Source organism: Myotis nattereri (genome assembly GCF_964212035.1).
Source record: "Myotis nattereri genome assembly, chromosome: 9".
NCBI classification, from domain to species: Eukaryota; Metazoa; Chordata; class Mammalia; order Chiroptera; family Vespertilionidae; genus Myotis; species Myotis nattereri.
In genome coordinates, this window is record NC_138084.1 from 19,874,401 (window position 1) to 19,899,669 (window position 25,269).

General features: G+C 40.9%; 1 protein-coding gene across 2 annotated transcripts; it reads right to left on the reverse strand.

Annotated features, from left to right (window-relative positions):
• Positions 1-1,393: 1,393 nt before the first annotated feature.
• On the reverse strand, positions 1,394-25,174 carry LOC308525243 (glycine N-acyltransferase-like). 2 transcript variants are annotated; one of them, XM_081100034.1, is made up of 8 exons: positions 25,074-25,169; positions 24,452-24,741; positions 21,213-21,349; positions 20,021-20,116; positions 7,229-7,336; positions 5,691-5,817; positions 2,698-2,869; positions 1,394-2,485 (listed from the first exon to the last, which is right to left on the reverse strand). In XM_081100034.1, exons 4-8 carry the CDS (start codon positions 20,096-20,098, stop codon positions 2,083-2,085), a joined length of 888 nt encoding a protein of 295 aa, XP_080956160.1. In that variant the 5' UTR covers positions 20,099-20,116; positions 21,213-21,349; positions 24,452-24,741; positions 25,074-25,169; the 3' UTR covers positions 1,394-2,082. The 2 variants fall into 2 exon arrangements, with proteins under 2 accessions (XP_080956160.1, XP_080956159.1); XM_081100033.1 differs by lacking the exon at positions 21,213-21,349 and having other exon boundaries at positions 25,074-25,174.
• Positions 25,175-25,269: the final 95 nt, after the last annotated feature.

Sequence of the window (25,269 nt, forward strand, 5' to 3'; positions counted from 1 at the left end):
CGATCCCCTGGGGAAAAGGCCTAAGCTGTCAGTTGGACATCCCCCAAGGGGTCCTAGACTGCAAGAGGGTATAGGCCGGGCTGATGGACACCCAAGTGCACAAACTTTTGTGCATTGTGCCTCTAGTAATATATAGCTGCAGTGAATATAAAGTATTGAATGTCTATTTAATTAAAAAAATAATTTTATGAAATATGACATATCAATTAAAAAAAAATTTATGTTACCCTAGCCAGTTTGGCTCAATGGATAGATTGTCGGCCTGGTGACTAAAGGGTCCCAGGTTCAATTCTGGTCAGGGCACATACCTAGGTTGCAGACTTGATCCCCAGTAGGGGACATACAGGAAGCAGCTGATCAATGATTCTTTCTCATCATTGAAATTTCTATTTCTCTCTCCCTCTCCCTTCCTCTATGAAATTAATAAAAACTTATTTTTAAAAATTTACATTATAACTATTAAGGCAAAACAATATATCTAAGAAGTGTGCAATATTAATTTTCATCTATAGTTCTATGGCTCCTGGACCAGCAGCATCAGGAAACTTGTTAGAAATGTAAATCTGGAAATCTACCCCAAATCCACTGAATCAGAAAATCTAGGGGTGAGGCCCACTATTTGTATTAACAATCCCCCTAAGTGATTCAGATGCATCCTCAAGTGAGAGAACCTCAACTCCTAAACCAGTGGCTCTCAACTGAAGCTGATTTTGCCACCCGGGGAGGTTATCAAGAGCTGGAGACATTTTTAGTTGTCATAACTGGAATGGAAAGTGTTACTCACATCCAGTGGGTAGTGAGCAGGAATCCTACTCCATATCCTATAAATACAAAGGATGGTCCCATGAGAAAAAAATTGTCCACTCTATAATGCCCATTGTACCAAGGTTGAGAATCCCTTCTCTAACCTGAGCCACCACTCTTTTGAGTGGATAAGAAATTAAACCTCATACATTGGTTTCTCTGTTTGTGGGGCTTTCATCCTCAATTCTACAGCCTAATTCTAGTTGTAGTTGGACTGAAAGCAAACAGGTTCTTAATCCAGATGACTATCTTCAGTCCAGTTTTCTATTTGGGTCCCAGTGCCAAGGTTTAGTGCTGTCTCTGTTGAAATGTTGGGGCAGGAAACTCTCCCAAATACCCTGATCCAACAAAGACAAAAATTTCTCCACACCACCAACCAGACTTTCCCATGAGACCATTGTCTGCACTGCATAGAATTTAGGCATCCTGAAACAATGTGCCAAGGTCAAGTGAAACAATAGGTACCATGATGTACTGCCCTCCCCTTAAACTTCTCAATAAATAGCCACCTCCCTGGGTCTGGGTCTTCCCACTCTCCATAAAACCAATCCAGGCTCTTCCCATCACAAACCACTTCACTTCAACTTGTACAATCAAACACAAAATCTCTTTATTGTTTGGGTTTGGGTGGATTTAGAAAGCTCTGCTGTTAGAAGCAACATTGAATCATTTTCTCTGGTGTGGGAGTGAGGAGGAGTCAGGCTAATATAAGTTAGTCTTTTTCATCAAAACTCCCTGCCATATCAAGTACACTATGTTTAACCTAGTATTTCATACATATTAGTGTATAATCCTTTAATGTATCGAGAAAGCAGCAGAGGAGAGGATAATCTCTACAGACCTACTGAGCTGAGTGCACTTGCTAATCATTAAGAGAAAGGCCATAGAAAGAGAGAAGAGTAAGTCATAATGCTCAGAAACTAGTATTACCTCTCTCTGGATAATCTGGCAAGGCTCTATAGATCCACACACTAGGAGTTCTAGGAGAAGCCATTCTGGGCAGCATGCAGCTGATGAGAGTGCCATGGAGATCCCCGGAAGCGTGGGGGAACTAAACCATGTGGAGTGCCTGGGGCTGCTTCAACCTGATACATCTAAGGGAAGCCAGCAGTGACTTGAGTGCAGGGACCATGGTATTGAACATTCACACTGCCTCCCCAGAGCTCACGACTTTACTGATAATTACAATTATGTACAATTTATTTTTTCTCTCTGCCCACCCACCCATTGTTCCAGCCACATGTTGGGGACCATCTGATACTTGTTTGTAGGACGGCATCACAGAGGCACACAGTACCACTGGTTCCAGGTACAGGGCATGCGGATATGATGCAGATTGTAACTCATTTTCTGCATTATTTTGTTATTCTTGTCAGTGTGAGAATATATGGGGAAGCCAAGGTTGTTAAGAGCCTGGGTCTGGATATAGATGACATAGGAGATGAGGCCCTGCTTCCGGTACTCAGGCAGGGTGCCTGCCATCCGTATCTCTCCTGTCTGGTCCATCAGGTCCCAGCACACAGGGTTCCCCTCAGGCCCCAGCAGACAGAACGTGGGGAACGTCTGGATACAGCGCTCGATGAATCTCTGGCTCTTCTCATTGCCACCAAAATGCCAGAATTTATTCACCAGGGCAGCATGGGTAACATCCAGGGATGAGAGTTTAAACATTTCTTGATTGCTATGGAAGTTCCAAGAGAAAAGTAAAGTCCATGAGTACTTATTATATCTGTTCTTGCCTCTATTGTCTATGATACATTTCTGAAAACAATGATTTGGCTGCTTTGAAGAATATTGACCGTAGGGAAGCAGGAGTGAAAGCAGGAAGAGAAGTTGGGAGGCTACTTCAGGAATGGGAGGTGTGAGTAGTCCCATGACTTTTCTCAAACTTACATGGCCTTGGGTTTGCCACCACCAGGTGGTAAGTTCTTTACATCAAACAGAGAAGGAATTAGCTTCTTTACAGTGTCAGCCACCACATAGAGAATGCGCTCTGTGTGCTTGACTTTGAAGGATTTGCTGGCTGCGAGATTTTGTATCACCTCATTCAGGTTGGACTGGGAACCTAGATGGGGTTTAGAGGAGTCATGCAATTATTTCAGTATTTTTTATGGTGAAGCTGTCCAGTAGAGTGGTAAATGTCTACATTTACAGTCTAAAAACCTATGTTCTGGCTTGGTACTGCCAATGTGTGATGGGTCATCACGTAGTCAGGATTTGTGCAATGGACATGCTCAGAGATTCATTCCCAACCATGGTCATACCATTCGTGGCAATGCCAAGACAGACCAAGTTTTCTGGGCTACATGAACATATTGTTTTCATAATCACAGGAGAGGCATTATAAAAACAGTAGTAGCCAACATCTCTTGTGTGCTTACTCTGTTCATAGTATGGTAGATTGTTGCAGGAATAACCCACAATGTGCCCATGTCTCTTTGTATCTTTTCCCTGGAATAGTCCCCTCCTCCATTGCATCTGACCTTGACCATATGGCTTGCTTTTGCCAATGGAAAAGAGTAAATTCGATGTAGGGAGAGGCTAAAGAGGACTTGCACCATGGGCTTTCTTTGTGCTCCTGGTTTCATTGAGACCAACACCATATGGATAGGATTAGGGTAGTCAGCTGAGGACTTGTGCTCCTAGCATGCTGTCACTAAGGTGGCCAGCACCAATAGCCAGAACTGTCATTTAGGCATGTGAGTGAGACTATGCTAGAGCAACCAGCTCAGAGTCCATCCATTAATACCCTGCAGCCACATGAGTAAATCTGGGTGAAACCAGCAGAAGAACTGTCTTGCAAAGCCCAGCCCAAATGTTGATTCACAGAATTATGAGGTTTGCTTTGCAGTCCAAGTCAATTGACATATCCAAGTATTGTGCTAAGCCAGTGGTCAGTAAACTGCTGCTCGTGAGCCACATGCAGCTCTTTGGCCGCTTGAGTTTGGCTCTTCCATAAAATACCACGTGCGGGCGCGCATGTATAGTGCGATTGAAACTTTGTGTGGCCCATGCGCAGAAGTCAGTATTTTGTGGAAGAGCCACACTCAAGGGGACAAAGAGCTGCATGTGTCTCGTGATCTGCAGTTTGCCGACCACTGTGCTAAGCAATTCCTATTCAACATTTCACCTAATCTTTTCAATTCCCATCGCTTCTCGGCCTTTTGGCTAAGATCAGGTGCAATTCCCTTGTGCTTTAGCTACCATTATCCTCATCCTATCTAATAAAAGACAAAAAGGGTAATTAACAGTACCCCTGCTATGCTTCCAATTGGATAATCAGCAAGATATGCAAACTAACTGCCAACAAAGAAGGCGGCCGGCAGCCACACAGCTGAAGCAAGCAGGAGGCTTGCTTGCTCCAGTGATGGAGTGAGCCAAGGTTCCCCGCCTGCCACGGCCCGGCTCTCAGCTCCAAAAGCAACAGCTCCAAAAGCAGCAAAGTTTCAACTATAGAAGCCAAACAAACCCCAGATACCTGCTTTCAGCCAGCACGGTCTCAGAGCTGGGAGCGCCAGTGATGGCAACAGAGTTTCAATTATAGAAGGTAAGTAAATCCCAGAATAAAAATAAAAAAGAAAAGAAGGAGAGGCTGGGAGCTTCAGTCACCGGCCAGCCTGAAAACAGCACTCAGCCCCTCACCCAGACTGGCCAGGCACCCCAGTGGTGACCCTCACCCTGATTCGGGACACCCTTCAAGGCAAACCAGCCCCCCCCCCTACCCCCATGCACCAGGCCTCTATCCTATATAGTAAAAGGGTAATATGCAAACTGACCCTAACAGCAGAAAGACTGCGAATGACTGGTCACTATGACACACACTGAACAGCAGGGGGCAGACGCTCAGTGCAGGAGCTGCCCTCTGGTGGTCAATGCACTTTCACAGGGGGGAGCTCTGCTCAGCCACAAGCCAGGCTGATGGCTGCCAGTACAGCGGTGGTGGTGGCAGCCTCTCCTGCCTCCTCAGCAGCGCTAAGGATGTCCGACTGCAGCTTAGGTCTTCTCCCCACTGGCAAGTGGACATCCTCCGAGGGCTGCTGGGCTGCCAGAGGGATGTCTGATTGCTAGTTTAGGCCCAATCCCCCTGGGAGCAGGCCTAAGCCAGCAGGTGGTCATCCCCCGAGAGGTCCCAGGCTGGGCTGAGGGACTCCCCCCCACCCCCAAGTGCACAAATTTTTGTGCACCGGGCCTCTAGTTTTTATATATTATCTCAGGGAACATATGTCATGTGGCTAAGATGATATAGCAAGTGACAGACAAATGCCGTCCTAGGGAGTGTGATTCTGGATGGCATGCTCATAACCATGACGGTTTCCTTAATGACCAAGAGGTGCTTTAAGGCAGAACTTGTCATTCTTATTCCAGGCATGGAAAGCCCTGGGACCTGAGGAGAGCTCTGCTCTGGCACCCAATCAGCCTAGGCCCATGGTCAGCAAACTGTGGCTCGCGAGCCACATGCGGCTCTTTGGCCCTTTGAGTGTGGCTCTTCCTAAGTCTTAGGAGTACCCTAATTAAGTTAATAACAATGTACCTACCTATATAGTTTAAGTTTAAAAAATTTGGCTCTCAAAAAAATTTCAATCATTGTACTGTTGATATTTGGCTCTGTTGACTAATGAGTTTGCTGACCACTGGCCCTAGGCAATTCTGGATATGTCTGCAAATATGGCATAAATTCTTGGCTATCAAAGAGTTATGTTGTTTCCTGTATGAAGCCCATTGTTTGCAAGTTTGAGGGTGTTTTCCCCCATTACAGGTATATTCACAGCTAAGTAAAAAAACTGACAGCCGGCTGACGGTCTGAAGTATGGAGAAAGATAAGAGTCATAGTGGAAATTATCAGGGCAGAGAAGTGAGTCAGTACACTTCCTACTCTTCTTACTTACTTTGGATCTGCAAATGCTGTTTCCAATTGATGACTTCTGGTGAGCCAAGCAATTCCTGACAGTTCTTGGGGTCCTTGGAGTAGATTTGGTAAGTATTGGTGTAATGATCCCAGTTATCAACCATCTCCTGTTGTCATTGGTGATCAGGAAATAAAGTAAATTCCATGTAGTTCATGATTGCAATACTTTTTTTTATTCCTTTACAATGTGATATATTTAAGTACTAAAATATTGGTATTTTTATTGATGCATTACAATTATTTCTGAATCATTTAAATCGTGTGATCAAGATGAGAGACTCAAGTATTCAATTTATGATGTAAAATTTCAGAACAATACCATTTTTACCCATATATTGCATTAAAATATCAAATTAAACAAAGACATAACTACTTAGACAGCATTCTTCTGTATTTCCATCCTCCTCCTCAGGATGATCGACAAACAGTTGACAAGGAAAGCTTCTATTGCAAGAATAAATTTTGCTACATTTGAAACAGTTGCAGAACACAAAAACTATGAACATGACAGTTTCAAATTTGGTTGTAGATTACTCTGGATTAAAATCTCCATCTATATTTAATGAAGCCAAAGAAGATGAAATCTGATTAGAAATGCATTCTTAAAACAATACTATGCTTATACTCATTGTAGTTCTAGAAGAACAAAGAAACTGCTTACTTAGAAAGGTCCCCTAAAATTATTAAAAAACAGATGAGATTGTTAAAAGAAGGAGGCACAGGAAAATATTACCAGGACTAGTGCAGAATTAAACAGCCTTTCTTTTTTTTTTATATATAGTTAGAAAATGTACAACATACACTCAGTAAGCAATGATACCACTAACATATTTAAGATAAAAGTTATAATTATTTAATTTATTTTATAATTTTATGTCAGTTCAGTTTTTGTTATTAACATAAATTTATTCATTTTATATATTGTCTAACTTAGTGGCTTTAGAAGTAATTTTTATTTGTCTGAAAGATATACTACTTGTATTTGTTATAAATTGATCATTTCACTGGATGTTTGTTTTAAAGTGAACTTATAATTTTTGTTTTTGATATTGAGTTGCACTAATTTTTAAATGTTTTCCCAAAATGTATATGGAAATTCTAGTATTATGAATTTACTTTTTAGAATCACCCCAACTCATTGTCCTGCCCTTTCTATGTCCTCTTTTCCTTCTCAGCCTAAAAAAAATATAATTATCTACAAAATATAGTTCAGGTAAAGTTCCACTAAGATGTGCCTCCAAGCTTTTCCTGTGCCCTCCATCTTCAACCTCCACAGTTCAATCAGCTTCTGTCTGTGCTATTTCTGTATGTTGTGCATCATCTGTTGTTACACACTTCTTATCAAATTGTAATTTACTTGCTTAGCCACCTTTTCCTCCAGAAGGTGAGCTACTTGAGGATGAGGATTTTTTCACCATCACTGTGATTTATTTCTCTGTTCCTTGGTTCTACATTGCCATGTGCATTGTAGGCACATATAGCAAATACAAGTGTATGATTCCACATCTGGCATCCTACCTGTTCCTGAGGGCGGACAACCACTGTATTAAAATCAGGCCACTTGTCCACCAGGGCCTTTAGCTTGAATGGGTTTCCCTGGTTCATGTGGAAAACAGTCCCATAAACCTGTACATGATGAGAAAGTGAGAAGGTCAGCTTATTAGGAAGAGATGGCCCAGTGCCCTGTTTGATCAGGATAAGAATTATTTCTATGGAGAGAAACCAAGATGGCGGCATAGGTAAACACTGGAAATTGCTGCCTTGCACAACCACTTCAAAAATACAACTAAAAGACAAAACGGACATCATCCAGAACCACAGGAAGGCTGGCTGAGTGGAAATTCTACAACTAGAAGGAAAGAGAAAAGCCCACTGAGACTCAGAGGAGGTGCGGAAGTAAAGTGCAGAGGTACGGAAGCGCATGTGGAAAGGGCTGGCAACTGAGGACGCGGTTGTCTTTTTCAATCGAGAGGGAGTCTCAAGCTCCTGATTGCTCTGAACTCCAGTTCTGGGCGAGTCTCTGGGGACACAGACTCATACGGGGAGAAACTGGACTGTCTGGCATCGGTCAGAACTTCAGGGCGGCTTTCTCTCAGAGGTGCTTGCAGCGATTACCAGGACACTGAGACGTGGGGCCTCTTAGGATCAGCCATAGCTGTTTGCTCCACCTTGTTGATTCCCTAAGACCTCACCCCACCCAAGCTGTGCCCAGAGGCTTGTCATATGAAAGGCCTGGCCCTTTACCATCTGAAAATTACCTAACAAACTGCATCTGGGTCAGAGAGACCCAGAACTTCCAAAAGAAGTCCCAAGGCCCCACAGAAGCTTGCATTGCTTCACAGCTGGGCCTCATCTGGTCACCTCCAAACCCCAAACAAAGAAGAGGAATCTGCAGATCTCTCCATAGCTCCTGCGAGGTAGCCTCAGGCAGAGGCTAAATTAGCACCTCCTTAGAGCTCCAAGAGACAGTGTACCCAGTGGTCAGAATGTGACCATCCAGATTACAACTCCTCAGCTCCATAAGGGACACACTCAGGGGGCAGACTCAGTGAGCACCAAAGCCCCACTGAAGCAAGTCTTGCCCCAGAAGGGTGTCTCCAACACAGAAGTTCTCCTACTGCAGACACAGCTGATTCTCACAGCCAATTGGCCTGGAGGTCAATTCCTCCCAGTGATACCTACAACAATCAAGGCTTAACTACAACAAGACTGTGCACACAGCCCACAAAGGGGTGCACCAAGAGTGTCCACCTCAGGCAATTGGGGATGCTGAGAAACTGGGCCCTATAGGACACCTAGCACAGAAAGCCACTCTATCAACACAAGGAAGCATAAAAAAAGTGGAGACAAAGAATCAGGTCACAAATGACAGAAATGGAGGAAAGCAAACTACTGGATATAGAGTTCAAAACCACACTTGTAAGGTTTTTCAAGAATTTTCTAGAAACCACTGATAAATTTAGTGAGACCCTCAATAAGTCTAGTGAGACCCTTGAGGTTATGTAAAAGAAACAACTAGAAACTAAGCATACACTGACTGAAATAAAGAATATTATACAGAGTTCCAACAGCAGACTAGAAGATTGCAGGAATCAAGTCAAAGATTTGAAATACGAAGAAGCAAAAAACAACAAACTGGAAAAATGAAAAGAAAAAAGAATCCAAAAATATGAAGATAGTGTAAGGAGCCTCTGGGACAACTTCAAGCGTACCAACATCTGAATTATGGGGGTGCCTGAAGAAGAGAGAGAGAAAGATATTGAAAACCTATTTGAAGAAATAATGACAGAAAACTTCCCCTACCTGGTGAAAGAAATAGACTTACAAGTCCAGGAAACACAGAGAACCCCAAACAAAAGGAATCCAAAGAGGACCACACCAAGACACATCATCATTAAAATACCAAGAGCAAAAGACAAAGAGAGAGTCTTAAAAGCAGGAAGAGAAAAACAGTCAGTTATCTACAAGGGAGTGCCCATATGACTGTCAGCTGATTTCTCAACAGAAACTATGCAGGCCATAAGGGAGTGGCAAGAAATATTCAAAGTGATGAATAGCAAGAACCTACAACCAAGATTACTTTACCCAGCAAAGCTAACATTTAGAATTGAAGGTCAGATAAAGAGCTTCACAGACAAGAAAAAGCTAAAGGAGTTCATCACCACCCAGCCCGTATTATATGAAATGCTGAAAGGTATCCTTTACTGTGGGGAGCCAATATAGGGTTACGCCTCAGACTGACCTGTTGGCAAAGTCACAAACAAGTTCCAGCTTAGAGGGCACAGTCCTCTTAGCATAATTAGGCTTGACCTTATAACACTCCCTAGATCTTATCTGGGAAGCTAATGGGCTGAGGGAAGTGCAGGAAGTGTAACTATGGTCAAAACAAGTGAAACTCAGAAGAACAGTGTAACTATGGTAACCACTACCTTGTTTACCTCTGACTATAAAATGGTTGGTGCGGCCTGAGCACCGGTGGAAGTCCTTCCTCTTGACTTGGACTTACCCGCCTGGCCCCCCAATATTCCCAAATTATCTCTTGTCTTTTCTCTTTCATTTGTGTGAGACTCCTCTTCCAGATCCTGAACCCTGAACCATGTGGGACATGGAGGGAAACATTTACAACACTTTAAGAAGAGGAAGAAGAGGAAAAAGGTAAAGATAAAAATTATGAACAGCAAATACACATCTATCAACAAGTGAATCTAAAAATCAAGTGAATAAATAATCTTATGAACAGAATAAAGAATAAAGTGGTGAATATAATAGAATCAGGGGCATAGAAAGGGAGTGGACTGACTATTCTCAGGGGGGTAAGGGGTGTGAGGGGTGTGGGAAGAAACTGGACAAAAATCATACACTTATGGATGAGGACAGTGGGGGGGGTGGTAAGGGCAGAGGGTGGGGTGGGAACCAGGTGGAGGGGAGCTATGGGGGGAAAAAAGAGGAGCAACTGTAATAATCTGAACAATAAAGATTTAATTTAAAAAATTACAAAAAAATAAAAAGAATTATTTTTATGAAATTAGGGTAAGTAACTGGTAGGGCACCTGCTTCAAACTGCCTACTTTATTACTCCAATGGAAATAGATTTTGGGGTTAAATCACAGGAACATTATAAAAATATAGTCAAGTATACAGATATATAAAATAAATTAATTAAAAATTATTCACGTTCACAATGTAGAATTTAGTGACATAGCTTTCCATTTTATTCCACTTACTTACATAGTTACACCTAATGTACACTAATAAAAGACAAAGATGCTAATTGACTCTACCTTCGCTATGCCCGCCAGCCAATCAGAAGAGTATGCAAATTAACCCAACAAAGATGGCCATTAAATTTGCATACTGAAGGTGGGGCGGACAGCATTAGACACCGCCCATAGGATCCGGGCTGCAGATCGGGGACCGGGGAGGCAGGGCGGGCAGCGCCAGATGCCACCCGGGGAGGCGGAGCCAGCAATCACCCTGGCCAGAGGCCTGAGACCTGGGAAGGGGTGGAGCTGGCAATCGCTTGGGGCTGGGGGTCCCCTTCCCAGGCCTAACACCCCACCAGAAGCCTGAGGCCTGGGCAGGGGCGGAGCCTGTGATTGGAGCAGGCTGGGGGTCCCCTGCCCAGGCTTAACGCCCCAGCCAGAGGCTTGAGGCCTGGGTAGGTGATTGGAGTGGGCTGGGGGTCCCCTGTCCAGGCCTAATGCCCTGGCCAGAGGCCTGAGGCCTGGGCAGAGGTGGAGAGGGCCATCGGAGAGGGCTGGAGGTCCCCTGCCCAGGCCTAACGCCCCTCTGGCCTGGTCAGGGGCGGAGCCTGCTATCTGAGGGGGTTGGGGGTCCCCTGCCCAGGCCTAGCGCCCAGCCAGAGGCCTGAGGCCTGGGTAGGTGATCAGAGTGGGCTGGGGGTTCCCGGTCCAGGCCTAATGCTCCTCTGGCCTGGGCAGAGGCAGAGCCTGCTATCGGAGCGGGCTGGGGGGCCCTTGCCCAGGCCTAACACCCCAGCCAGAGGCTTGAGGCTTGGGAAGGGGCAGAGTTGGAAATCACAAGGGGCTGGGAGTCCCCTGCCAAGGCCTAATGCCTGCCCTAAGGCCTTAGGCCTGGGTAGGGGCCGAGCCGGTGATTGGTGTGAACTACAGAGGAAACACCTTTTCTGACCACTCATTACCTGTATGCCACTGGTAATATTCTTAGTAACTTGGGTAATAAGAATCCAAGAAGGTGATGTAGGGTTTTTCCACCTCACTCCTGGAGAAAAAAAACGAAGGTCTGCTGCTGAAGGGGCTAAGAAATATCATATCCTGCCCTTGCTGGTTTGGCTCAGTAGATAATGCCTCGGCCTGCCTACCACAGGGTCTGGGTTCAATTCTGACCAAGGGCATGTACCTAGGTTGTAGGCTCTTCCCTGGCTGGGGCCCAGGTCAGTGCTCATGCAGGAGGCAACCAATCAAAGAGTTCCTTTCACTTTGATGTTTCTCTCTGTCCCTTTCTCTTCCACATTCTCTAAAAATCAATGGAAACATATCCTCAGGTGAGGATAAAAAATAATAATTAATTATTTTTAATAATATCCTATGAAATACACATCTTGAGATCTTGAATGGCTGTTTTCGGAAGCGTATACATCCAGAGACCCTGCAACCATGGCATCCAGGAATCGGCTACTGACCCAGAAACACTGGATCTAAAGCAGCACGAATACGTGGACTCAGAGGAGCCCTGCTCCTCCTCACGGAAAGGACTGCCCAATTGGGGTCACTCGCAGAGACTGCAGGGAAAAGTTGTTTTTGTGGAACCTGGGAATCAGAGCTGGGAGTAACAATAAAACACCTCTCCCAAACTACTGGCTAGAGAGGACTTATAGCCTCAGAGGTCAATCCAGAAACACTGCCACCCAGAGGCTGAACCACAAACTGACTCTTCTGCAAACACAAATAAAGGTAGTCTGGGAAACAAATACGGCCTGCTTTAAAATCATGACTGTGGTTTACAACACGGAGGATCAGTGTATCGCAGGGAACTTCAACACTCTCCTGAATACCTGACAGGACTAAGGCGTGTCAAACAGAAGAGTAGAGGAACTGAAGGACCTTCACTACTGCACATTTTTATTTATTTTATTTTTTTCACCTTTTACTTAAGAAACTAATTTTTTTTTCTTTTTTCATCACCTGATTTTACCTTTTTAATTACTACATTTTTATTTTTAACCAGTATTATTACTACTACCATTTTACTTTTTTAAAAAGTGTCATTATATTTTTTCTTTATCTTATTTTGGGATTAGTGTTCTAAATTCTATTTTCATCTTTCCTTTAGCATCATTTTACTCTACCTCAACTTTACCTTTACACCAAAACTCTCCTCCTCACTTTTCCCCTTTCGTTGTCCTGTTTCTCTTACCCTATTCCTGCTTTAGATTTTCCCTATTCCTTCTTTTTACCCCCTGTTAAAATTTCACACTACTTATATATCTAATTTCCAATCCCACGCTCTAAATCCATATACACCTCTCTCTTCTCTTTCTTCACTATCCACATTTTTTCTCTCTCTCTGTCATTTGGTTGTTGTTTACTTGATTGCTCAGTATATTGGGTTTTTTTATGCTTGTTTGCAAGATTGTTTTTCTTTTTCTTTCTATTTTTCTGTTTTTGTTTTTCATTTTTCTTTTCCGGTTATTTTATTTATTTATTTTTTTGCTCCTGCTTTCCCTGCCTCACTTGATATCAATTGTTGTTTGTAGTTTGCATCCTGTTGCTGGAATTTGTTGGGATTAGTGGCTGTTCTATTGGAGTTTTCTCCACATATAAATAGTTTCTTCCCCTCTTCTATTTCATTCTCTTTCTTTTCTCTCTTACTTTTTTTTCCTTTTCCCAATTTCATTTTTGCACTCCTTTTTTTCTTTTTTTACCTCTTTTTTCTTTTTCTCTTCTTTCTTCCTTATCCCCTAATTCTCTTTCATCTGGTCGTCACCTTTATTTGGGGTTATTAGATTCGTGAATACATTTGTGTTCAGTGCCTTGTGCTTTGTGCCTTGTTGTGTTGCATTTTATGCCTTTAAATGAATGCAGCAGAGAGAGAACTACATAACCAAACACCTGGAAAAGAGAGATCATGGGGAGACAAAGAAACAGCCCGCATATGAAAGAAAAACAGGCATCACCAGAAAAGGAAGTAAACAAAATGGAGGCAATGGAGGCAAGCAACCTGTCAGAGAAAGAATTCAGAGAAATGGTCATAAGGTGGATGAAAAGAATGGAAGATAAATTCAACAATATGTGTAAGAACCAAGAGGAAATGAAGAAGAACCAAGAAGAAATGAAAAATGACATCACTTCTATAAAGAACTCAATAGAAAGCATCAACAGTAGACTAGAAGAAGCAGACAACCACATCAGTGAGCTAGAAAACAAGGTAGGAAAAAATACCTAAGCAGAGAAGCTTCTAGAAAAAAAAATTAAAAAGCAGGAGGAGATCCTAAGAGAACTTTGGGACAACACAAAACGAAACAACATCCACATAATAGGGGGGCCAGAAGGAGAGGAAACTGAGCAAGAAATAGAAAACCTGTTTGAAAAAATAATGACAGAAAACTTCCCTGATATAAGGAAGAAAAAGCTCACACAAATCCAAGAAGCTTACAGAGTCCCAAACAAAATGAACCACAAAAGACCAACACCAAGGCACATTATAATTAAATTGGCAAACACTAACGACAAAGCAAGAATCTTAAAAGTGGCCAGAGAGAGAGAGAAAGTTACCTACAAAGGATCCCCCATCAGGCTAGCGACTGATTTCTCAACAGAAACGCGTCAGGCAAGAAGGGAATGGAATGAAATATACAAAGTCATGCAAAGGAAGGGTCTGAATCCAAGAATACTGTAGCCAGCAAAGCTATCAATCAAAACTGAGGGTGAAATCAGGAGCTTCACAGACAAAAAAGGACTACGGGAATTCATTACCACCAAACCAGCAATGCAATAAATGCTAAAGGGTCTGCTGTAAAAGAAAAAATAGGAAATGAAGAAGGAACACAGGGGTAAAGAATAAAAATGGCGACAAACAAGTATCTATCAATAATAACTTTAAATGTAAATGGATTAAATGCCCCAATCAAAAGACATAGGGTAACTGAGTGGATAAGAAAACATGATCCATATATCTGCTGTCTACAGGAAACCCACCTCAGAAAAAAAGACGCACACAGACTGATGGTGAAGGGATGGTAAAAGGTTTTTCAGGTGAATGGAAGTGAAAAAAAAAAGCTGGGGTAGCAATACTTATATCTGAAAAATTAGATCTCAAAGTGCAGGACATAAAAAGAGATAAGGAAGGCCACTTCATAATACTAAAGGGAGCAATCCAACAAGAAGAAATAACTCTGGTAAACATATACGCACCCAATATAGGAACACCCAAATACATAAGAAAACTTCTGGAGGGGATCAAGGGAGAGATTAACAGCAATACAATCATAGTAGGGGACTTTAACACCCCACTATCACCATTGGACAAATCCTCTAAACAAAAAATCAGCAAAGAAACATCAATCTTAAATGACTTACTAGATCAGATGGAATTAATTGACATCTTCAGAACATTTCATCCCAAAGCCACAGAATATACATTCTTCTCAAGTGCACATGGGTTATTTTCAAAGTTAGACCATATATTGGGTCACAGACAAAGTCTCTTCAAATTCAAGAAGATAGAAATCATATCAAGCATCTTCTCAGATCACAATGGCATAAAACTGGAAATCAACTACAATAAAAACAATCCAAAAAAATCAAACACATGGAGACTAAATAGCATGCTATTAAACAATGACTGGGTTACCAGAGAGATCAAAGAAGAAATAAAAAACATCATGGCAACAAGCAACAATGGAAACACAACAATCCAAAACCTATGGGATACAGCAAAAGCAGTCTTGAGAGGGAAGTTCATAGCTCTACAAGCCTACTGCAAGAAACAAGAAACAATGATAATAAATTACCTAACCCTACAACTCAAAGAGTTAGAAAGAGAGCAACAAGAAAAGCCCAGTCTAAGCAGAAGGAAAGAAATAATAAAGATCAGAGCAGAGATAAATGACATAGAGACCAAAAAAACAATACAAAATATCAACAAAACCAAGAGCTGGTTCTTTGAAAGGATAAACAAGATTGATGAACCTCTAGCCAGGCTCACCAAGAAACAAAGAGAGAGGACACCAATAAACAAAAACAGAAATGAAAGAGGCGAAATAACAATAGACCCCACAGAAATACAAATGATTGTTAAAAAATACTATGGACAACTCTACTCCAACAAACTAGACAACCTGGAGGAAATGGACATATTCCTAGAAAAATACAACCTTCCAAAACTTAATCAGGAAGAATCTAAAAATCTCAATAGGCCAATAACTATGGAAGAAATTGAAGCAGTAATCAAAAAGCTTCCAGCAAACAAAAGCCCGGGGCCAGATGGCTTCACAGGGGAGTTTTACCAAACATTCAAGGAAGAACTAAAACCTATCCTCCTCAGACTGCTACAAAAAATTCAAGAGGAAGGAACACTTCGAAGCTCATTCTATGAAGCCAGCATCACCCTAATACCAAAACCAGACAAAGACAACACAATGAAAGAGAATTATAAGCCAATATCCCTCATGAACATAGATGCCAAAATCCTCAACAAAATCCTAGCAAATCGGATCCAGCAGTACATCAGAAAGATCATACACCATGACCAAGTTGGATTTACCCCAGGGATGCAAGGATGGTACAATATCCGCAAATCAATAAACCTGACACATCACATAAACAAATTGAGAGATAAAAACCTCATAGTCATATCAATTGATGCAGAAGAAGCATTTGACAAAATCCAACACCCTTTCTTGATAAAAACTCTCAGCAAGATAGGAATAGAAGGATCATACCTCAACATAATAAAAGCCATATATGACAAACCCAGAGCCAACATCATAATCAAAGAGCAAAAACTAAAACCATTTCGCCTAATAACAGGAACAAGACAGGGATGCCCCCTCTCACCACTCCTGTTCAAAATAGTACTGGAAGTACTAGCCGTTGCAATCAGACAAGAAGAAGAAATAAAAGGCATCCAAATTGGAAAAGAAGAAGTAAAACTGTCCTTATTCGCAGATGACATGATACTGTACATAGAGAACCCTAAAGACTCCATCAAAAAATTATTAGACTTAATAAATGAATTTGGCAATGTAGCAGGATACAAAATTAATGTCAAGAAATCTATGGCATTTCTTTACACTAATAGTGAACTTACAGAAAGTGAGACTAAAAAAGCAATCCCATTTACCATCCCACCAAAAAAATTAAGATACCTAGGAATAAATATAACTAAGGTGGTAATAGACTTATATGCGAAAAACTATAGGACACTGAAAAAAGAGATAGAGGAAGACATAAACAGATGGAAGAACATACCATGTTCATTGATTGGTAGAATCAACATCATCAAAATGTCCATATTATCCAAAGAAATCTATAGATTCAATGCAATCCCCATTAGATTACCAACAGCATATTTCACAGATCTAGAACGAACGCTCCAAAAATTCATCTGGAATAAAAAAAGACCTTGAATAGTTGCAGCAATCCTGAGAAAGAAGGACAAAGTAGGTGGAATCCCAATACTAGATATCAAGCTGTATTACAAAGCCACTGTTCTCAAAACTGCCTGGTACTGGCACAAGAACAGACATATAGACCAATGGAATAGAATAGAGAACCCAGAAATCGACCCAAACCACTATGCCCAATTAATATTTGACAAAGGAGGCAAGAGCATACAATGGAGTGAAGACAGTCTCTTCAATAAATGGTGTTGGGAAAATTGGACAGATACATGCAAAAAGATGAAACTAGACCACCAACTTATACCATACACATAAAATAAACTCAAAATGGACAAAAGACTTCAACGTAAGACAGGAAACCATAAAAATACTAGACAAATCCACAGGCAGCGAAATCGCAAACATATGCCGAAAGAATTTCTTCTCTGATAATGCTCCTACGGCAATGGAAACTAAAGAGAAAATAAACAAATGGGACTACATCAAAATAAAAAGCTTTTGCACAGCAAAGGAAACCATCAACAAAACAACAAGAAGGCCCACTGCATGGGAGAACATATTTGCCAATGATATCACCGATAAGGATTTAATCTCCAACATTTACAGGGAACTCATGCAACTTAACAATAGGAAGATAAATAACCCAATCAAAAAATGGGCAACGGACCTAGATAGACACTTTAGAAAGAGGACATACAGAAGGCTGAAAGACATATGAAAACATGCTCCAAGTCACTAATTATACGAGAGATGCAAATCAAAACAACAATGCGGTATCATCTCACACCTGCCAGAATGGCTATCATCAACAAATCAACAAACAACAAGTGTTGGAGAGGATGTGGAGAAAAAGGAACCCTTCTTCACTGCTGGTGGAATGCAGACTGGTGCAGCCCCTGTGGAAAACAGTATGGAGTTTCCTCAAAAAACTAAAAATGGAACTCCCATTTGACCCAGTGATCCCACTTCTAGGAATATATCCCAAGAAGCCAGAAACGCCAATCAGAAAAGATATATGCACCCCTATGTTCATAGCAGCACAATTCACCGTAGCTAAGATTTGGAAACAGCCTAAGTGCTCATCAGCAGATGAGTGAATTAATAAACTGTGGTACATCTACACAATGGAATACTACGCTGCGGTAAAAATGAAGGAACTCTTGCCATTTGCAACAGCATGAATGGAACTGGAGAGCATTATGCTAAGTGAAATAAGCCAGTCAGAGAAAGATAAATACTACATGATCTCATTTGTGGAATATAGAGAACTACATAGACTGATGAACAGGGACAGATCCAAAGACAGAGAAACCGCGATCAAACTATCAATCCCCAGAGGGAAAATAGGGGAGTGTGGGGGTAAGGGGAAGAGATCAACCAAAGGACATGTATGCATGCATATAAGCCAAACCAATGGACATGGACAACAGGGGGATGAGAACATGAGTTGGGGGGGAGGTTGGGGGTCAATGGGGGGATGAGGACACATTTGTAATACCTTTACCAATAAAGAAATTTTAAAAAAAAGAAAGACACATCTTGAAAATGCCTAAAGAAAGTTGTCATATTTTTCATGGTGAAGGGACTGGAGTCCGTGTTGATGAAAACACCTTGGTGGCTGTGGTGACTGGCAGTGGCTGCAGCAGCGGGGTGATGGGGCTGGTGCCTTCCCCTGATCAGCCCGGTTGCCTCCCACAAAGAGAGGCAAGACTGTGGCTTAGGCCCACTCCCCAAGGGGGGTCAGGGAGCGGGCCTAAGCCATCAGTAGGACATCCCCTGAGGGCTCCCAGTATGTGAGAGGGGGCAGGCTGGGCTGAGGGGACCCCCCCCCCCCGTGCATGAATTTCATGCACCGGGCCCCTAGTCTTTTATAATTTCCTTAATTTTGTTTGCTTTAGAGTTAATTTACTCATTTTTTTTTTGCTAGTTTTAAAGGTGAAAGCTTAAAACATGGATTTGAGAACATTATTCTTTTATAGTACAAGTACTGAATGCTATATATTTCCCACTTATCCTTGCTTAAATTGCATCCCAGAACTAGAGATGGTGTATTTCCATTTTCATTCCAATAAAGTATTTTCTAATTTTTTGTATGACACTGAAGCATGATTTATTTAGAAGTGTATTGTATAATTTCTAAATATGTAGGCATTTTCCAGATACTTCTCAAGTTTTGTTAAATTTTAAGTTTAATTTCATATTGTTCAAGGATATACTTTATATTATTTCAATTCTTTAAAAAATGTTTTTAAATATCATCTATCTTGGCAAATGTCCAATGTGCATTTAAAAATAATATGTATTCCACTGTTGTTGAGGGAAGTATTCCATAAATATCAGTTAGTTCAAGTTGGCTCATAGTATTGTTCAGCTCTTCCATATCCTTACAGGTTTTATGTCTATTCTCTAAATTATTGAGAGGGGAGTGTTGGAGTCTTAAATTACATCTGTGGGTTTCCCTATTTCTTCTTTCAGTTCCATTAGTTTTTACTTCATGTACTCTGAGTCTCTGTATACATTTTAGCATTTTTTTTCTTTTTGGTGAATTGATAGCGTGATCATAATGCAATGACATTTATCACTGGTAATATTCTAGTCCCTTTGCAAGATATATTATTGCAAAAAATAATAAATAAATAAACAACCAAAAAAACCCTCTCTCTGGTAAAAGATCATGTTCCATTTCTAAAACTAAATTTCTGTGTCACCTCAAATTGAACATAATACATTTGGGATTGACAAAATAGAAATTGATCTGTTACTAATTTCAAAGAAGAATCATAATGGTTAACCTTTCATCAGTTACTTGATTGTTTAGAAAAAATAATTTAAACATGAATGTGTTAGTTACAGCCAATTTTGAAATTCTGGAAACACTTCCATTGCTATCTGACATTACTCTTAGAAGGGCACAGGGAATGATCTTGGGTCATCACATAGCAAAGATCACAGTGGGTTTATATCATAGCGTTGCCACTCAATACTGGTGTGGTTTTGGTCAAGCCATATAACTGAGCCTCCAGATCCTCTTTGGTTACATGGATATAATATACCTGCCTGGCAGCAAGATGATGTGAACTATGTGAGATGTAAGATGAGTGAGTGCCTGGCATAGAACAGGTGCTCAGTGAATGCTAATTCTCTTTCCCACCTTTTTCATAGGCAGTCACTATTCCTTTTTTTCCCCTAGAAGGTTCCACTCTCACCTTTAGGGACTCAGGGAGGAATTTCCTCAAGGATTTCTCTAGCATCTGTAGCAATTGTGGGCCTTGCACTTGGAACATCTTGGCAGGTACCTTATCCTAAAGAGGGGATCAAGAAACATCAAGGAATGAGAAGTGCTAGAAGACATATAGAGACACAAAGCAGACAGAAGAGGCGTTCTAACTAATGGTCTGGCCTTTATCCCAGTCATTTCACTGGTGCCCATTCACTAACTCTTCACCAACTCTAAGGAAGGATAAGTCTGGCAGAAAGCACAGATGCCTCTTTCTGAAATTATTTGTACTGTTTTTAAACTTTAAAAAATATTTCTGAAATTATTATTTTGATTTTTACATCATCCAGCATTCCAATAATTAAGGATTCACAGAGATTAAGACGTATATTCTCTAAGCATGAATGACCATCCTTCGAGATTAAGCTTCCATTAGAAGCTATATGCCATAGGGCGAGTTACTTAATCCCTCTGTGCCTTGGTTTTCTCCTCTATAAATGACAATGACTATAGTACCTGCACCACAGAGTGACTGAACAGTTAAATAAATCAGTACATGTAAGCTTCTTAGAACAGTGTCTGGGACATGGTAAGCACTCAATTAATGATTATAATCAGTATCCTGATTATACTAATGATAATGATTATTATCATTAGTAGAAGCAACATTTAACCACACTGTCAGCCAAAAAGTCTATTGAATGACTCTTTTTCTACACAAGAATTTGTGATGAGGTTTAAATGGGGGGGGAATTCATGGAATCTGGCATATGGTAAACGAGACATTTAATTTTAAATCTTTACAGGGTGCCTGGCATGGAGTAGTATTCAGTATGTGTCAGCCATTTTTATTATTGTTATCACTTTAACTTAAATAAAGCATATATCTTTCTTGCTTCTAGAGCAAAAAAAAAAAAATAAAAAAAAAAATTAAAGAGCCCATATATAGGAGACAAATCAATGATGTAATGAAACATTTTCCAAACTCAACTATGTGTTAGAGCCATCTGAAAAAATTAAAATTACTTAATCCTGGTTCTGGTATATTATTATTTAGAAGTTCTTAAGGGAATAAGAGATGTATAATTATATATTTTTTTAAATGTTCTCTGGGCTATTTTTATTACTGTTGTTCAACTTAATTGAGATATAATTTACATACAGTAAATCCTCAACAATACCTTTCAAATATGTAAAGCAAGAAGACTTGTAGAGCTAATTCTCAAAGCTGGCCAAAATGCTGGGGTCAAAGTGTATTTCAGTAGATGCAATTCTTTGGCAGATGGACAATTTTGAATTTTACCCAAGTCCTGTTATCCTGGAAAACATGAATGATTAAAGAATTTCTTCCACCAAATTTGCATTTCTGAAATGGCTCACTGCAAGGAACCAGCCTTCCCCCATCTGACTTAAGACACATGGTTGTCCTCCTTGTTTACCTCTAATAAAGCCAGATGCTGATGCTCCAAATTCCCAGTGTTTGTCTCATGAATGATTAGCTAACTGTGAATCCCCACTGACATTTCAGAACAAACTGCTTGTTAACCAAACTTGAGTTCATTTTCTCTCCTTCCCCTGGACTGAGTCAGCATATAACCCCATTCTTAGTCCCTACCAAGAAGAGGCTGAACTCAGGGTAAAACGTTCTCTGAGCTATATGCATCCTGCCTCTTTTGCATTTCTCGCTTCCTTGGGGATTCTCTCTAGACCTGTTTACACTTCCCTCGTAAATGGTTAGCAAACCTATCTACCAGGACAAAGTTCTGATGTGCTAACAAAGTGTTAGCGGATTTAACTAAACTTTAAGCCTCTCTCCTCTACACAGGACTGAACTTTGACCCACACTCAGCCTGGGTCCAGCATTGGCAGCAGAAGACCACTCTTGGCAGAAAAATACTCCATGTGTCTTGCTTACTCCTTTTTACAAAAGAAGTTCTGGGGTTCTCCCTGTTGAACTAGTCTCCCTCCCTATTATAACAGTCCCCTTTCTCCTTCTTGCAATAATCCTTTCAAATAAATTCTCTCCTTACCTAAGTCTAGAGTTGTTTTCTATTTAGCAATACTTTGGCCCAGCTTCATTATAAGTAAATGGACTTGTGACTAGCCTGGGAATCTAAGTATTAACCTGTTTATTTATTCATTCACTCCGTAAACACTGATTGAGACTTTTTATTGAATTTATTAGGGTTACGTTGGTCAATACAATTATGTAGGTTTCAACTGTGCAGTTCTGCAATACATCATCTGCACATCCGCTCACCATCCAAAGTCTAGTCTCCTTCCAACATTATTTATCCCCCATTAACCTCTTCCACCTGTGCCACCCCAATTCCCTCTGGTAATCACCATACTATTGATTGAGAACTTTACCCTTGTGGCTTTGTAAGGTGTACTTCAGCTTGGCTGGACTATATTTCCTGGAATTCCCTTTGGATTTTATGGGATTCTATGGGGGACTTGGAAGGCAGGATGGAGCCACAGGCTTTTTGTAGCTGACTTGGAGACATGAGGCAGTGGCTGGGCTGGCAAGGGTTTCACTGTCCCCTGGGTTTGCCTTCACCTTCACTGTCATCAGCTGCGCGGTGTTCAGCTCCCTAATGAAGGAGCCTGGCTTCTGCAGGGTACCCATTCTCCCAAGGTCAAAGTCAGCAAGAATTGACGAGGTCTCTGTTCCTGTGAGGGCCAGCTTGTGCTGTGGGTTTAGCTTGTTCTTATTCTCTTCCACTTTAAATTAATTTCTCTTTCCCAACTACCTCTTCTAGTAATTCAGTCTTCAGCAGCATATGGGAAGAAACAGCCTACCAAAATTGCTGAACTACCACACAGACGTGCAGATGGCTGAATCCTGTGACACATCTACTTACGCTTATCTTTGAACCCTGACTGAAACACACAACTCTGATCAATAATCTGAGCAACTGTGAGCTTAGAAGAAACTTGAACAAACTACCTTTTAAGAACTCATAAACTAATAAAGGAAATAAGACAGGTACATAACTAAAGAAAATGACCCTAAATTACTTCATATATGTGCTGTGGATTTGATGGCATTTTGATACAGCCTTTTTTATGGGGGACATTTTGATGTGGTCTGAAACAGAAATAATTTTTCTTTTCAATTTTATAATTAAATTATATTAAAAACTGATTAACTTAGCGTATCCCCAATCCTTACCTCTTCTTGAACCTTATCCCGTCCTTAAACCTAAGGGTGAGGTGTATATAGTGTATATTACTACATAATATGAAGAGCATTTGTCTGTTTTGATTTACTGCATCAAACTGGGATTCTCAAGATGATTGGATCAAGCATGCTGACTAAAAATGGTGGACAAGGAAAATCAAGAGTTTTGCCTAAACTCTATGAAAGAGGGAGCCATTACTTCTAAGTGGAAGTTTATAGGGTTCTCACGGGAGAACTGGGGAGGAGGATGGTGTTAGTTGCCATATTCCTGGGAAGTATAGGCTAACTCTCTCTGTTAGGAACTATGGAGAAAAGTATTCTTATGAGGCTCCAATTGTGTTAAAACTTGGATTTGCAAACCCCTGTAGATATCAGGAGAAAGTCACTGCTGTCTAGATTCATTTATCTACCTACTTTAATGACCATTTAAGGTTCACCCTTGTTCTACTTCTGATGTCCATGAACTTTTGTGAATTAATATTGATAGATGGGAAAGTACCGCACACAATTTGTTTCTCTTTATAAAGATAATTTACATAAGGAATGACCATCATTATTTTACTACTCTAAGACCCATTCACATGAAAGTTATGATATTTATGGTGCCAAATAGGAGAGTCTTAAAACGAACATGAAAAAGTTAGGAAAATTACTGTTCAGCTGAGATTACTAACATTACATTTATTATCTATGATTTTAAGTTAGCAATTAATCTCATCTGCATTTTAGTCCTTGCACTAGACTATACCTTCTCCTTTTGAAATGTTAAGCAGGGAAATTAATTTTTCTAGTCATTATTTATCCAAGGGAAAAAAAGCTGATTATCTTAGAATGTTACCAAGGATTAAAGAAGATAACGTTTGTATAGTATGTCTACAAACTGCTATATAAATGTCACCTGAATCAGCATATTCCTTCCCAAGGGCTGTTACATTTTCTGCGCAACCAATGGCAAGTTCCCAATTCTTCTCACATTTATTTACCAATCCAAAGCAAAAACCTGACTTTAGTCAGTCAAGAATTTCTCACAGAACTAGGGTACTGCCCTATACACCCTAGGTTCCTAATACAGGTTCCTCAAATGGAAATGTTTTCTTTTCCCCTGCAGAATTCTCAACACAAATGAACCAGAAATTTTCATGCACACCCAGCAGTAGCATTCTGAATCATTCCCCTACAGAGGGGAAGCAAAAGGAGACGAGGGGTCCCAGAGCAATGATTCTCCCTTGTTCTCACCTGCAAAGCTGTTCTCTCATTCAGTCTCTGCAGAGATCCTCAGGGAAAGACAGGAAGCAGCAGATTATTCCAGAAGGTGAAATATGTCCTCTGAGTATAGTGATCTTGAAAAGTGTACTTTGATCTGATTCCTCCCCCAACAGGTGAGCTGAGGTTCTTAATAGAACCCGTGTAGCACGCTGTGGAATCTTCAGGCAGCAGAGTGTGAGATGGAGAACCTCCCCCTGGGTCCTATGTTCAAGGACGTGGCTCTATCATCAGGTTGTGTCAACACTTTACTGACCTTTAAACTTTTAAACAAAAAAGTTATAACCAGGAGGATTAGATATAGTGATGTTTGCTGTGTCTCCAGCAGAAGTGCTTTACTCATCCACCTGCTCCCAGAATGTGCCAAACTCTCTCCTCATTCATTTATCAGTTCAGATCAGAAACCTGCAGGAAAATGTTCATAGTGCCTAACAAGTTGCTTTTACAGAGTAGGTGCCACATGTATTTTCCTTTGGTATATGGAGTTACTGAACATAACACAATAGGAGCATTTTGATTTGTGTCACTTAAGTGGAGAGGATTTCAAAATCAATGCCTATCTTTTGTTGGGGAGAAGAGAAGCACAAGTTCTTACCTGGGGAGCTGTCTCCACACCAATCTTCACAGGTGTCCCCAGAGACAAATGAGAATGGAAGACTTCTCAATAATGCAATTACATTTTAATGCAGGCAGTTCAACAGGATCTAACAGAGTGCATTTAAGTATGTCTCCTCCAGAAATTGCTGAGCTGAGGCTTGCAAGGTGGACAGTGCACAAAGCAAAATCTTATG